Source organism: Glycine max, chromosome 13, assembly GCF_000004515.6.
Source record: "Glycine max cultivar Williams 82 chromosome 13, Glycine_max_v4.0, whole genome shotgun sequence".
NCBI lineage: Eukaryota > Viridiplantae > Streptophyta > Magnoliopsida > Fabales > Fabaceae > Glycine > Glycine max.
In genome coordinates, this window is record NC_038249.2 from 44,880,663 (window position 1) to 44,897,069 (window position 16,407).

Here is a 16,407-nt window from a genome sequence, read left to right on the forward strand (position 1 = left end):
TACTCAAATCAATTGACCAATATACAAAGATACAGATTATTCAATTTCACATTTGGGGGTGATGTTGAGTCTATTGACTGCTTTGATGTGAGAGTAATGTTCAACTTTGAGATTTGCTTATTCAGGCTTCAGTAAATGCCGGCGCATCTAGTTCTAATGCAAGAACTCAAGAATAGTGGGTAGTAAAACAGAGCTCCACCCCTAACAAAATCTCAAAAATTTACTCATTTAACCTCCCACTAAATACATTTCTTATATAGTATAAGATTTTTTATTTATTTATCAGTGTATAACATTTTTATTTAAATCAAATTACTATTATTCTAGTGAATAAAATTTTCAGGAAATTAAAGACTATGTATGAATAACATGATGATGATACCCATAAACCAATATAAATATTTTCCTTTGAATTATTTATAGCTCCCACCCAATACTTTATCATCACTTACATGTTTTAACCTTCTTTAGCTAACAACCCCCACCACCTTTATTTTAGTTTAGTTTTATCTGCCCATCCCCGGTCCATGTTTGGAGTACATTGTGAAGCACTATTGTGGGAGATGAGATGTTTCATGAAATCTACAAAAAGATGGTCCTTTTTCTTCTTATCTTTTAAGATATTAAAAATTTGGCCTGAATGTCAAGGAGAAGAATGTGGAGAAAGGATAGAAGCTCTTTCCACTAGTTTCGAACCACAAGAAATAGCCATCACATGATCATCAAAAGCTCTTAGCTATTCCAATCAAGTGATACCAGAAGTCATATTACTGATTCTAGAAATTAACAGAATGATATTTATTTATCTGAGTCTATCTTGCTATTCTACCCTATTTGTCAGTCAACATCTGCAGGAGTACTTCTTTGAGGCAATTGCATGCTTACTATGTCTTCTCTTGGAAGAGAATAGATTGAACCATTGCCTTGTTCATTTGTCATCTGCTGATTTTCTGTTGCTGTTAGAGCCAAAAGGTGTGTAGCCTCTTTATTTTTGCGAAGTACTAGATATGTTATACCAGCCAAATACATTGCCATGCCCGAAAATCCTAATATCCCAAGAAACACCTTAGCCGCAATTTTTAAGTGACTATGAAGCAGCAGCTTGATGAAGCCAGTTATTAAGTAGTATATATTAATGGCCATGAGGAGGGTACCGATTATCCAAGTAACAGCCGAAATCTGCAATTAAGAATGTAAGGTAATTATTAAGTCAGACAAGATAAGTAACTTTGGTGCATGAAGCAACAACGAGTTAGTTCTCCTATTCATAAACTACCTAGAATTATAGCCAATGGAAGTGCAGGGAAAACAAAAAAATAAAAAACTTAAAGGGGGCGTTTACTTGTGTTTTTATTTCTTGTTTTCTTTTCTTATTTTCACTTTTTAATCTGTCACCTTGTTTTCAATTTGTTTCCTGTTTTCAAATATTTGTACAGGACATAAAAACAACTTTTTCCCCCTCTATTATTATCTGTACAAATTTTTGAAAACAGACCAGACCTATTGTGAAGATACATAAACAATTAAGGTAACTGGGCATGGATATGGGTACATCTGAATTTTGGAACCTGGATGTACCCATATCTATGCAATATAGGGAGCCAGATACGATGCATTCATGCATTCACACAGTCATGACTCAGTACCACTGGATAAAGATTGAACAGTTCAAATTATTTATGCATATTTTAAATTTGATTTGAGATGAAATATGATCATGCGATCATTGTCTGACGATTGCAATTAGCTGACTGTGTGGATGTGTTAAATTCCTAATTGCAGGGAATCCAGGTTCTCAATATAGACACATTTTTTTATGTTTACAGTTTCTAACAGCACCTCTCTACTGATTTTTGTCAAACATGTAATCAATTTACTATTTGGTTGCAATGCAGAACTATAAGTTTCATGTTACCAAAAAAATTTACCATTGTAGAGTTGACATGTGTCCCCATTTTGGTTTTGCTGCTTGTAAACTTGAGGAGTGGAACCAAAGCAAAAGGAAGCTCAAATGATAAGATCATCTGATGAATAGACAAAGAAGGGCTTCAGCACAAGGTATGGCAGAGAGGAGCCAGAGACCAACTCTGTTGTGAACAAAAAATTATGCATACCATACACAAACAACAGGAATTATAAAATAATGCCATGCAGGCATTTTTTTTCGTACAGAACAAGTGGTGCATATGTAACTGTATGTAACTGTATATAACCATGAGTTGCGCTGCTTAATCTCTTTTCATCTCAGCTGAAACTAACAGTGCAGTTATGCATAGTAGTGACAACAATGCAATCAAGTTAAAATTATATGAGAAACTTCCATGATATTCTAGCATAACAATGTAAAACAAATATTGACTTTTTTTTGTTTACTCCAAACACAAGCATATTCCCAGGTGACAAAATTAGAGAAAATTTGAAGGCAGAGATTTCTTACAGATGCAACTATTATGAGCTTCCCAGCCCCAGCAGAACCACCAATGACTGCAACAATCAAACTAGGGACTATGGCTAAACAACGAGTTAACATATTCCGAATCCATGGCTCCAGTCGTAAATCCAGAAATCCCTGAAAGAAGAAAGAATTCATGGGGAATACAAAATATAGAAACAGACAAAGATTATTAATTCTTCAAAATAGCCATTATGTAAGTGAACCACCACAGAATTAAGATAACTTTCAACCCCAAAGCCCATTAGGGACGCATGTTACTACAATTAAAGCTCTTAAAGTATATGACAGGTTTATTGAACATAAAATACTAAACACAATGGTACATGGCTGCATCCATACTTTAATATAAGAAGTAATGAATTATGATTGATGTTCCTTACTTTTTTTTTAATAGAGAACTCAAATTACAAAAGGATATGTTTATAAAACTATTACTAGGAGTGACTATTATTGTCAAGATCAACAGTGGTTCTTTCTAGTGAAGATGTAAACATAATGTATTATTTTTTATGCAGAAAAATATGTAAAAAAATCCATAAAACAAACTACCTGCATGACATACTGTCCTGCATAGGTTCCTGTAATAGTAGAACTTTGACCCGATGCAAACAAAGCAATTCCAAACAGCTTTGAACTCCATTTCCCCAAGACATTCTGAGTATGGTACATGTCAGATATATCAGCTATGATTTTATGAGCACCATACCAATAACAACTGTATATGAAGCTTAAGGATTGGGGTAAATTGTGAAAGAATCAGCAACTAAACTTAGCATTATAATATACCCAAAGTAAGAAAGACATCTCCAGTTTTCACATACTCTAAGTAGGAAGGAGGCTTTGTTCAGATCCAAATCCTGACAGCTCATCTGATCTTCAGCATTCAAATTTGAAGAATTGCAAACAGCACCACTTACAGAAATAACACAAACATTTATGAGGAAGGCCACCATGAGAGCAAAAGCACTTTCTATCATGTAAAATCTGCAAGCCTCCTGTCAAAGAAAGTTGTTAAATGAGACATATGATACTGCTTTATCATAATTCACACACTTATGGCTAGGTTTTAACTTGGACCATTTTGCCTGAACGTTTACAAGCTTAAAAACTTAGCAGGACCTTCCAGGAATAATTCAAATTCAAATAAGCTTTACTGTTTTAGAATATTCTGATCAGTATTAATAAAGAAATAAATTTTGAGATGGATAAAGAAGAGAATGGCTTTCACATTTATGATCAAATTACTATGTGCAGACTTGTGCAACACTAAGAGAAGGTGGGCCATTGGCAGACAAAGATTAACCCCAGGAAGATGACCAAAAGACATAAATCATAACAGTTTATCAACCAATTGAGATATTCACAAATGCATGAAGACATTAATATCTAAACAGTCACATGGCAAAACACACTGAGAAGTATAATAGGGTAATAAGGGGCAGAAAATTAAGAAGAAACATTATTGTTGACAAATTTACTACATCTTGAACAACAACCACATTGATGAAGAAGCTGGTGGAAAAGGAAGTATCCAAAGGCAAACAACATTAAGAGACATTACGTGAATCAGAAATAAATCTTGAAAGGGAAAAGCATGCATGCAAATAGTTAAATGTTTACTCTGATTCCCTGAACTGATCGTGGTATTTTCCTAGAAAGCACCAGTGCTGAATGCAGGAAGAGATTGTGCCTGAGGCAAATCCATAAAGAAGCATGGCATGAAAATAAATTTTAAAAGAAAACAAAAATTAAATGGCTGAAGAAGACATGAAGAACCCACGGCATAACCATAGCTCCAAGAAGAGAAATTGCAAGACCAGTAGCACCACTCCCTTTTAGTTCTGGCTCAAAAAGACCCTTCAGAACTTCTTTAGCATCAGGCTTTGCATATCCAAGCTCAACCATAAAACATGCAGCAATTGTAAATACTAAAAATGCAATCAAGAATTCGAGTTTCCTAACCTGTCCAAAAACAATACAAAAAAGGCTCAATGTTTTTATATAGATAGTACCAAATATAACATTCAATGATAACCATTTTTTTTCATGATACAGATATATGATAAACTACCCCATATTGCTGCAATGCTAAGAGCATCAATGTGCTGAGTCCTGTCAGAAGAACACCAATCCAAACAGGTATGTTGAAGAGCATGTTCAATGCAAAGGCTGTCCCAATTACTGTATGTGTACAATGAAAAAAATTCAAGATTAAGATAAATAAAAGTTAAAGAGAATGCAGAAAAAAGAAATGGAAAGTTATGTTTGTTTTAAAACCTAGATAATTTGCCCATTTGACATTCAGAGTTGTCCTCTAGTAGGATTTCTAGTAGCCCTGACCAGCATTTTCTTTTTGAGTGTAATTGTGTACTATTTGTAGCTCCAATGAGAGGAGGAAACAAAACGAAGGCGAAATTTCATCACTTAAACTATAAAACTTAACTGATCTTGATTTAGTGAGTTAGTTAACAATGAACTGATTGAATATTTGAATCTATTCACAGTCTTGGTTATTAGATGTTTTAAACACTAAGCATACAAATAAATCCAAAAAAAAAAGTCATATACTATTTACATGTATAAGTAAAATAATTTGAAATAATTGAAAATGCATAAGTCACCTCAATACCTTCAGGAATGTCACAGGCCACTATGGCAATTTCAGCAATAATCCAAAGGATGAAGTTGGGCACCCGGGGATATTCAGCTCTACAGTGCTCTGCTAAGTGTTTTCCTGTAAGCAGCAAAATAAATTGAAGGAATCCATATGAAAAAATTAAATTTACCACTACATAATACCAAATTTATTCAGTAAAAAAAATTGATTGTCAAATCAAGTACCAGTGACCACCCCGAGATTAGCTGCCATTGATTGAATTACAAGAGCTGCACATGAAGCCAACAATATGATCCAAAGTAACTGGAAAAAAACAAAAAACAAATGTTAAAAAGAGATGAGGGAAGGATTGAGTATCATAAGAATATGTCATGGCACCTCATATTTATATTGTGCCCCAGACTGAAGATCCGTCTCGACTGCCAGTTATCATAAGAATACCATAAGTATACCGTGTCAAATAGATTTCCTTTCATTACAGAAGAAAATCATGAATAGTGTGTTCTTACAGTTTCCTGGATCTATATATGCAATGGAAACAAGAAACCCAGGCCCCATGTATGCAAATAAATTTTTCCAGCTTTTCCTCTGCAAAATAGAAGCATAAATAAACGGTGGTTATCAAGTAAGCAATACTCATCATGAGAGGAAGTATATGTATTACTGCAGTGTACTCTACAATAGAAGGTCCATTAATTTAACACTTTAAATTAAACAAAATGATAAAAAAATATTGCTTAAAATCATCACCAAGGACTGATGTCAACAAAATTGCAAAAAATATGGCAGATGCAAACTTAAAAGGAGAGTCATTGGTTATAATCAATAATCCTAATATTCTTTTCATTTCATAAAGTCCCAAATGGAAAATGACGTTGTCCCAAGGCAGGTGGTTGGATGGTGGTGTTCTTCAATTCATATCAGTCACTCATCTCATCTCATCTCTTCTGCTTTCCATTTCATCCATGAGCCAATTCAATTTAATTTGAGGTTTGCAAACACACAAAGTAAATGCCAAATAAGCTGACTACAAATTAACTATTATTAGCACAGAGTCATGAACTAGTAATAGATTTGTCTACTGATAGACCCAAACGCATCAGCAGAAAGCCCAGGGGTTGGGAGGAGTATGTTCACTAGGCTGTTATCCTTTGTATTGGTGAAACAAAGCATTCTGTTATAGTGGAATTGCATTGTTCACTAGGCTGTTTTTAGTGGAATAGCTAGTGGTACAGGTGTCAGGCAATGATAGGGTCTGTTAGAACTTTCTGTTTTATGTCTGATGCAGTAGTAACTATATATATGAATGAATGTAACAGTAAGAGGCACTGAAGAATTTTCCAAATTCCTGGCTCTCTTTCTTCTCTTATTTTCTGGAGGTACCCTTCCTGGCCTCAAATACAGGAAGTTTCCTTGCCAATATTCAGCACCCTATCAACTACCCAAAGAAAATAATAGGTTTTTATCACTAGTTGAAAACTGTAACACACATTCTACCATACACTCTAGCGGTCTAGCCGGTTCACTTGGGTGCTCAATAGCCAATGCTAATGTAACTAATACGTGACATGAGAATACAACAAACAAACACGCCTGGAATATTCCTAAAAGTCAATTCAAACACCTGTCTACAAACTGAAAAAATATATTTACGTCCCTTGTTATCTCTTCCTACTTTCCACGACAACATATTCCAATTTCAGTCACGGCATCTTGATTTAGCACACGAACAAAGAAGAACTTATCGCTATAATTAATCTATAATCTTAAACATAGGTGGCAAGATAAAGCAATGTTCGTCTAGTCATTTTTACCATAGCAAAGCTAGCAGAAAACTCAAATAGACAATTAAAAAAAGGGAAGAGGGGGGGATTGAGTGAGAGCTGAAACTCACATCAGGCACAACAATTTGATTAGTATCTGAGTTCTCAATGAGTGGCGCATTGGAAAAGCTTCGGTTGCCAGTGCTCGAAATGAATTGCGGCTGCCCGGAACCAGAACCTGTGACAGCCATGTTCTCTTTTCTGCACACAAAAAAGGAAGGCAAATAATGAATTGAGACGAAGAGGGTGCAGAACTGAACTGTGTTAGCTGCATTACCAATTTGAAACGAACGATAAACCGCACCACTCCTTCCCTTGTCTTGTTCGGTTCGGAACAACTTTTGACTATATATGTCCCTTTATTTATACTATCATTATCATGTTCTTTCTCTTCTTCCACTTCCAGCCCCATCTATGATCTATGTTATTCTTACTCCTTACGTCCCATCACAACAAAAACTAATAAATATTATATTAAAAAGTTATAGTCATATTTATTTTGAGAATTTTTTTTAGAACAAAAAATTATGTGCGTGATTCCTTTATGATTAAAGTGAAATAATAATTACTAATCCTTAGTAATTCAAGGTGAGATTTGTGATAAGAGCAAGTATATATATATATATATATATATATATATAAAATATCTTTTCTTAATATATATAAAAAATATTAAACATTAATTAATTTGGAACATATGAAGTATTATTTATATTGGAAAGAGAGATACTTTATGAAATAAAAAATAAAGAAGAAGAAAAGTGTGAAGATTAAACAAAAATAATTGATGTGAAAGGTTGAAAAATAGTTTGGGATAATTTGCAAAATAATTATCCCAAAATTATTTGAGGGACAAAAACATCTAAATAAATGTAGAGATTAATCCAAAATATCACTTGTCTATAAAAATAACGCGTGTAGTCTTTTAAAAATAAAGAATGTTAAAATATGAGAATAATATATAGAATAAGAAATGAAAGTGAAATTTTAAATTAAATAAAATTTGTGTATAGCTATTATTTTAATACGTGCATTTCATAAAATAAATGTTTAATCTATAAAATTAAAATACTATAATTTATAATAAATAAATATTTCTAACTATATAATTTATATTACAACTAAATGTGATAAAAAAATATTGCGAATATATAAATATAATTTATATTTATGATAAATAATTTATATCATGATTCTTTTGTTATTTTTAAAATAAAGATATTGAAAGTGATAATGAATGTGAGGGAGATGGAGAGGGTAAAGGCCCGAGAGAACATATAGTTTTAGATGTTTATATATGAGTAGATTAATTTCTGAAATGAAGAAAAGTGATGGTAGTTATGTCTAATTTATATTTATATTAAAAATATTTTGGTGATTTTGGAGTTTATCCATAGATGGAGATGGAGAAGGAGGGGAGGAGAAATGTGGAGCGTGTAGAGTGTGGTGAGGAAAAGGCACAAGAACAGGCTTCTTGTACAAAGAGAAAAAAAGCACGCGAAGGCATGTTGCCACGTAAGACAAAAAGTTCAAAGTTGGGACCCACCATAACTCATTCAATGGCCCCTATTCTTGCTACAGATTCTTTTCCACTTTTGAAGTGGGCCCATAATGCATAGTCCATGGCTGTGGCCTAAAGACTGATCCATTTCCAGAACATTCTTTCTTTTCTTTTCAACCCAATCCCCAAAAGACATCTTTCTGAACAAAATCTACAGTGCAGCCCAAAAACTAAAGTGTGGCTGGCACAAGAGTTTTTTAATTCCACCAAAAACAGAATATCTTTTATTCTTCTAAAATATTTTAAAAAATAAGCAGTGAATTCTTTATATTAAATTAAATAAAAGTATTTTGTGCGAAACTTTTTCGTTACGCTTATTTAGAGAGTTGTTCTATGGACATTGCTTGACACAGTTAGTTTTAGTTTTATTATTATTACTTAACACGGTTAGTTTTAAATATTCTCATTAGTATGTGAAATAATTAGATGAATATCTATACTTCAACATGTGGGGGGATAATATGCAGTTGAAATAACTGTATATCTTTAATTTTAATTTTTTTTAATCCAAATAAGCTGAAGGATAAAAAAAAAAATCGGTCATTATTAGAAGAAAAATCAACAATAACAGCTATAAATTTGAAATTTTTACTAGTTCTAGTAGGATTTAAGCTGGTAAAAAAACTAACAAAGTAGTGGGGTCTTTGAGATAAGCCTGTAATTATGAATTTTTTCAAATTTCACACACCAAAAGACGTTCATAATAAATATTCAAAAAATGTTGAGACAGAAAACGATCCAAACCATTGTCAAGTCAATAGAACAAAAAGGGAGAATCGAATATTGAACTCCAAGAGAAATTTGAGGACAACCAAAATTAAGATAGAACTGAATACATATATTCCCTAATTCCATACTTAGTTTCTGGCGCTATGGGATTAAGCTTGAAAACAAATTGAGCTTTATTTAAGGCCATCTACAATAAGGAGAATTTTTTTCAATCACATTGATGAATTCATACTCAGCTAAACCCAGTCAAACGCAACTAGCAGGTTCCTCTCGCCAGCACTCACCAGAATTTTTTTCTAGTCATTGTGAACTAAGTATGAAGTGTCAACAAATATGTACTGTAGAGTGGCACTTCATAATTAATAAAAACATTCATTTAAAAGTAGAAAGTGAGCATACTTCATTCAATAGGAATCCTTTGTCCATCCCAATCCCATATCCTAATCCTAATTATTTGCAAACTGGTTCCTGCTCTAACAACAACCAATATCCGCTTTGCCCACTCTCACTCTCGCATTTTGAGTTTTATCAAACATGACAAGGATACCCTTTTTCTACAACATTTCATTTTGACCTAATTTTATTAACTAGTTCAAAAATTTTATATCGTCGTCTTATTATATCTGATTAATTTGTTTAATAAATATTATTACAATCATTATTTAGAAAACTTAATTTTTGTATAATAACATAAAAAAAGTATAGACTATGCAGGAAACTTCTTGCTTTTTGTATAACCCCGAGTTTTACAATAAACGTATATTTTATTTATTTGAAACTAGTTTCTCAACCTTAAATTTGGGCAGTCTGTAAATTATTATAAAATGAAGCAAAACCCATAGGTATTTTGATAAAACTCCCTAACTTTTTCAAATAACTTAGTTACATTTGATAAAAAAAAATTACGATCAATTGATATTAAAAATCAATGCAAATAGTGACTTTGTAAAGAATTTTAGGATCAACAGATGAAGATTATATCATTTCTTTTTCCAATATATAGCTAACAAACTGACATATCATCTTAGTTAACTTGAGTATATTTTTTTAACTAAAAATATCATCTATAATAGATAATTTTGATTTTTTTGTCTTAATTTAATCTGCCAATTTATTAGGATAAGAGGATGCTAATTAATTCAAGGTTTGACCGAAAATAAATAATATCTGATAATAAAAAAGTCGTTAGTGATCGAACTGAGATAATCCATCAATAATCTTGTTTGAATGGCCTTTATTTAAAAAAATATATATTGTTTGAATATGATAAAATCATTCTAAATAGACCTAAGTCCTAACTGAAAAGGAAAGATTTTTAATGCCTAAACAATGGTCCGTTTTACATGGGTTTTGATTTCTTTAATCATCAAAGAGATTAAAATTAATTTGAAAGGACTTGACAAGCCCACAATTAGCCACGGAAAAACATGGGCCATTGTGGACTATAACATTAACAAATATATGGCACCCGATAGTACTAGTCCTAAATATTTGTTTGTTGTTGGAAGTACATCTTCAACTTAATGCCAAGTTCAAGCCTTCTGTCACTTTATGCTAGGTTAGGTGTCTCTTCAGACCATCTTCAATACCAATACTTACATGAGTTATTATATTTGTAAATTAAACGGTTGTTTATACATTATTATTAATCACAAATTTATTAATGTAAACAATTGTAAAAAAAATTATGAATATGAGAGAAAATAATATTGCTCTATATGCTAATTTAAAGATATTTTGCACGGTAAATTGTAAAAGGTTAGTATTCTGCAGGTGTGCATATACGATATCTGAAGTAACTAAATAGATATTTTAAATGTATGATTTTGGAAAAAAAATATTTTTATTGAGAATAATACAATTTAATGAAGGAAACTAACCTTCTTAATAAGTATAAAATAAGATTTTTTTTCTTATAAAAAAAACCAAGTGAGTATTTATTTATTTGATAGACAAGATTTAGACTTAAAATAATTTTAAAATTTGTGAGATTGATCAGTATATCATTTCTAACTTATATTTACTCATCTTTATCTCTCTCCTCATTTTTTATGTATTTTTTTTTTTCAATCAAACATCTTCCATTTTTATTTTATTTCTCACTTGTTGTCAAGGTTTAGGGTTTAGAGTTTCTCATCAATTTTATTTTCATGAACCTTATTTCTTTTTTCTATAATCAACAGAACAAAAAGGTGAAAGTTTTTGCTCCACCAGAATTTATGACTTAGTCTTTATTAGTTTCAGGTTAAGTTGGGTTATATTAGATTTTTTTTATTAAATAAATTCAAGTTAAAGCTTTTATAAAAAAAAAACAATTGATTTTTAAAAAAATTAAAATTTCCAGTTATTCGGCAAATTTCTTCTTCGCCGGCCTAATAAATCAACATATTTAGTAAATGATTTTTTTTCGATATTCTTATATTAATTTTTATGATATATTAAAATCATCTATTTATTAAAGTTTGTAAAATACAAGACACAAAGAAATAATATATATAAATAAAAAAATCACTAAACTACCCTTAGTTAATATATATGTATATAATATTATCTAACAATTCATTTATTTATTTTACTATTAAACATATTGAGCCGTAAGGAAAATTAAATCTATAAGTTTATTGAAGAATAAATTTCTATCCTTTTTAAACGTCTTATTATAAATTAATTAATTATAGTATTTATTTTTTATAACATAAAAAAATATGAAACTTCTCTGAAATCAGACTGAAAGTAAGAGGAAGAGCTCTTGCTTTTCTCTTCTCTCTTATTGTTTTCAACAAATAACAAATTCAAAAAACACCAAGAAAATTAAGCTGCTCTCTGTCTAGCTAACTTGGCTTTTGATGTTTTAGATAGAGGAGGTGGCTAGTCAACTGGATCCAATAATCTGTAATGATTGTTCCTCTTGGATTTCATCTTAATAAATCAGCATCCACGCTTAAAAACAAATGCTAAACTAATCAACCTATTTGGGGCAGCACCCTAGCAAGTGTTGGAGTCATCACTCATCAGTGTTCTCAACAATTGACGCATCCAAGTGGGCAAGAAATACTGATCACAAATAATTTGAAAGGACTTGGCAAACCCACATACATACATATATGGGCTAGTTTGTCCTTTTTATTTATTTTTTCCACAATGACTTAAATTTGTATCCAACATCGCAACATAAGGATATATCATACATTAATGTGTGTTTAGGTTTGATAGAAACATCAGAATATGACTTTTGTTCGGTCCACGTGTCAAATATACAGTTAATGATCGAAAACATATGTAATAAATTTTATAAAGTTATAATTATAATGATAAGTCCATATATGAATGAGCAGAATTAGGCTGCAATCCATAATAAAGTGATTTAAATAAATGTTGTGGTGAGTGGATTTCAGACTTTACTTAAAATGATAAAGGGTCATGAATTGTTGATAATCTTGATTAGGTGAGGCAGGAGGTGATGAAAGAGGAGTTATATCATAAGTATCACATGCGTATGACTGGGACTCTAGGAGGGCAACTTGACAAAATGAGATTTAGCGATTCGAAAATATTATTGGATAAGTCCTCCCCAATTGAGTATGATCCGAGTCAGCTTCTGTGGCTACCTTCACAACTCATGACTCAAGAGACCCCACATGATTCACAAATACGGTTCGGAATAGGCCAAACTCGAATTAGGTTAATTTTTTTATAAAAGTTTATTTGATAAAAAAAAAGGTGATATTTTAGGTCACTTAAAAAGTCTTCAAAACCTAATAAATCTACTTATTTAAGCAAATTTAAATTATAAAAAAATGTTAACAATCCAATCTTTTTTGAACATTTTTTATTATCAGTTAAAATTAAACTTTTAAAATAGATCAGATCACCTATACCTAAAAGTAAAATTTAGGTCAAATGATAAGTCAAACTTATACCTTATATTTTTTTTTTTTTTTTAAATGTAGACCTATTAACCAAAACTTTATGAAATCTAAAATTATACGGATCAAAATAAGTAATTTAAACTTTTAGGGCATATGTTTACAATCTCCAAACAAAACTTGATAACGTAATATGTAATATGACTAATCTCTCTGTCTTTAAAAGGACAATCATGTTTTAGTTAGAAATGAGTATACCAAACTCTTTTGAATACTAATTGGCTTGGACTTGTAATTACCAATTTTGCAATCTCTGTCGCTGTTTTGCAGGAACATGCTAAAATACCAGTACTAGCTAGTATTATAACAAATTCTGACATCATACAGATTAGCAGGATGCCCTCTGGCTTAAGGAATACAAAAGAAAGTCATAAATAAATAAGCTTGGAGGAGGAAATAAGAACTAAGAATATTACATTACATGGGTAATAAATCTAAACCCAAACGGATTGTGATAATGGAAACAAGCAAAAGATTAAGACATAACGGAAAGTAACTCCATTGCGTTACTGGTGGCAATTAGCGTCCCCTTGCCAACTCCACACAATGTCTTTGAGAGAAGGTCTGACTTGGTCCTCACAGAATTTAATGTATTCAAGCGTGTCTCCAGCAGACTTGGCGAACTCAACCACCGCAACCTCCGGCGCCACCTCGAATACCTCGACCGTCATGGCCAGCTTCCCCTTCCTCCCTTCCGTCGCCCCCTGCATCCTCACCACGAACTCCTTCTTCCCCGTCACCCTAAAGTTCAGCTTCTTCGCCACCCCCTCCAGCTTCGCCATCACCGCCGAAGCCGAAAACTTGGAAATGAACATGGACGGCGACCGCTTCCTCGTCTCAAACAAATTCCTCAGATCGAACCCATTCGACAAGGACGAGATTATCTCAAAAGCGTTGTAAGACGGACGAGCAGGCTTAGCCCCAGTCAATTCCCCATCATCGTTGTTGCTGCTGCTGCTATTGCCATCATCACTACCATTGGAAACATCATCCCCGCTGAAATCAATGTTATCTTCAACCGCAGACTCCTTCATGGAAAAAGCAATGGGCCTCATGAACCCAATTTGAAACCAAGGGTCCTTCATGATGTCGGGAATGGAATACCTCTTTTGCGGGTCCACAACGAGTAAATTGGAGATCAAGTTTTTAGCCCCAGGGGAAATCCATTCGGGGAACGCATAATCGGCTCTGAAAGACTTGCTGTAAATTCTCATCACATTCTCACCTTGAAAGGGCAAATAGCCAGAAAGAAGAGCAAAGAGGATGACCCCGCAGGACCATATATCAGCCTTCGACCCATCGTACCCCTTCTTCTTCAGAACCTCCGGCGCCACGTAGGCCGGCGTCCCGCACGGCGTCAGGAGCATCCCGTCGGATCTGCGCTGGTCCGGCAGCGCCGACAGGCCAAAGTCGGAGACTTTAAGGTCTTCGTTCTCGTCGAGGAGCAGATTCTCCGGCTTCAAATCGCGGTGGGTGACGCCGCGGCTGTGGCAGAAATCGACGGCGCTGATGAGTTGCTGAAAGTACTTTCTGGCGACGTCTTCCTTCATCTTCCCCTTTGCAACCTTGGCGAAGAGTTCACCTCCTTTGACGTATTCGACAACCAGGAAGATTTTGGCCTTGTTGGCCATCACCTCTTTTAATTCGACGATGTGGGGGTGACGCACCAGGCTCATGACGGAGACCTCGCGTTTGATCTGTTTGACGAGCCTCTCTTTCTGCTGAAGCCTCTCTTTTTTTATGACTTTGATGGCCACGCTCTCATTTGTGCTGAGGTTTCTGCCGTGGTACACCTTGGCGAAGTTGCCCTGTCCCAGCAATTTCCCTATCTCGTACTTGTTGAAGAGGATGTTACGGGTGCTGCCCGTGCGCCGGTCCATGTCGGGGCTGGGGTGTGGTAGTGAAGGAAGCGGTGTGGGTGCTAACGTGGTCTAGGGATTGTTGTATTCTTTTTCAATTGTAGGATCTGAATTGGAATTGGTGGAGGTGGGAGAGACCCAGATCGAAGGGCTTCATCCTTTTAATGATGAGGAGGGTGTCGGAAGGACACACCACGTTCTGGAGAAAGCATTTGGAGGGATTGAAAATCTTCATGGTTGCATGCAGGGGGAGACAAGGAAAAGAAAGGGTCTCCCTTTGATCTTATGCTTGACTCGGAAGGGTGCCAGTGAATGAAGAAAGGAAGGAAGGATGAAGCAGGCAGAGGAGACTGAGTTTTCAATCAGAGGGGAACGCTGTGGGCTGCAGCTGCTCAATTACGCATGGGATAAGAAACAACACCAGCAAATATCTGGATAACCTAAATTAAGATTAATCGGCTCAAGGCCCCAACACCCCCTCTTTATTCGTTGCTTTCTTCTAAATTAATTGCTTTTTTGTTCTAGTAGAACTAACTTTTCCTCCTAAACCAATCTATATCTAATTATAATATCTACAACTATTATTTTCTTTTATACACCACATGTATAAATTAACAAACAAAAACTTAATATAATTATTCAATAATAGATTTCTTGGGGTTTGAGATCTCTCTCAAGAACATGAGTGTGTAATTTAACTTGGCTTCAACATTTAATATGAATTATATAATAATATCGTATTTAGATTGGATCATTTTGGCATGTGAGTCAAAGAGTGTTAGGTATGTCAATCCAATAAGAACAGAAAGATACATAATCTGTCAATCTTTGACATTGTGGCAAAAAAAAGTTAAATATGTATGAATCTCAACTAAAAGACGACAAGAGGATATCAAAGGATATATAGTTGGTTAGCTTCAAGCATTGTGGTATAAAGAGATTAAATATGTCTAGACCTCAGCTCAAAGACAACTGAAGAATAATAAATTTACTTTATACTATTAATATAAATATAAAAAAAATCTATATAAAAATATGTTAAATATTCCCTTCATTTCTATTTAAAAGACTTAAGTTTGAAATGATATTTGTTTCTTTTTAAAATATCTACAATGCATAATTATTTATATTGATGGTTTATCATAATTTTATGGGTCTTATAATTCCATATAGATTTAAATATTTTACATAAAATTCACACTAATGTTAAAGTTGTTGAAGTGAGTGATTAATTTAATTTTGTGTGTCCTACATTGGTTGGTTGAAAAATATTTCATTTCTAATATAAATTTGTTAAACAACGATGCTTATATAAGCAATACCATGTCATATACTTCTTTGGAAAAAAAATTTAATAACATTACTCAAAGTTTAATAACTCATATAAATAATTGAAGATGTTCTTATAAGACTTTTAATCTATAATGTTTTTGTATT

The 16,407-nt window shown here is 33.2% G+C and overlaps 2 protein-coding genes across 3 annotated transcripts; both read right to left on the bottom strand.

The window, feature by feature from the left end:
• Nucleotides 1-658: 658 nt before the first annotated feature.
• NRAMP6A (metal transporter Nramp6a) lies at nucleotides 659-7,306 on the bottom strand. 2 transcript variants are annotated; one of them, XM_003543653.5, is made up of 14 exons: nucleotides 7,173-7,306; nucleotides 6,967-7,096; nucleotides 5,582-5,660; nucleotides 5,451-5,491; nucleotides 5,297-5,375; nucleotides 5,085-5,189; nucleotides 4,527-4,636; nucleotides 4,236-4,417; nucleotides 4,076-4,145; nucleotides 3,277-3,450; nucleotides 3,005-3,109; nucleotides 2,438-2,569; nucleotides 1,929-2,024; nucleotides 659-1,179 (listed from the first exon to the last, which is right to left on the bottom strand). In XM_003543653.5, exons 2-14 carry the CDS (start codon nucleotides 7,084-7,086, stop codon nucleotides 838-840), a joined length of 1,635 nt encoding a protein of 544 aa, XP_003543701.1. In that variant the 5' UTR covers nucleotides 7,087-7,096; nucleotides 7,173-7,306; the 3' UTR covers nucleotides 659-837. The 2 variants fall into 2 exon arrangements, with proteins under 2 accessions (XP_003543701.1, XP_014621632.1); XM_014766146.3 differs by having other exon boundaries at nucleotides 7,200-7,231.
• Nucleotides 7,307-13,231: 5,925 nt separating this feature from the next.
• LOC100797846 (CBL-interacting serine/threonine-protein kinase 5) lies at nucleotides 13,232-15,878 on the bottom strand. Its single transcript, XM_041008577.1, has one exon. It carries the CDS (start codon nucleotides 14,989-14,991, stop codon nucleotides 13,618-13,620), a length of 1,374 nt encoding a protein of 457 aa, XP_040864511.1. The 5' UTR covers nucleotides 14,992-15,878; the 3' UTR covers nucleotides 13,232-13,617.
• Nucleotides 15,879-16,407: the final 529 nt, after the last annotated feature.

Excerpts from the sequence above, each read along its gene's own strand:
- NRAMP6A (XM_003543653.5), bottom strand. The coding sequence starts at position 7,086 with ATGGCTGTCACAGGTTCTGGTTCCGGGCAGCCGCAATTCATTTCGAGC. Across the intron at positions 4,418-4,526 it reads TAGCATTGCAGCAATATGGG|GTTAGGAAACTCGAATTCTT; the intron begins GTAGTTTATCAT and ends GTTTTTGGACAG. Across the intron at positions 2,570-3,004 it reads CAGGACAGTATGTCATGCAG|GGATTTCTGGATTTACGACT; the intron begins GTAGTTTGTTTT and ends TTCTTCTTTCAG.
- LOC100797846 (XM_041008577.1), bottom strand. The coding sequence starts at position 14,991 with ATGGACCGGCGCACGGGCAGCACCCGTAACATCCTCTTCAACAAGTAC.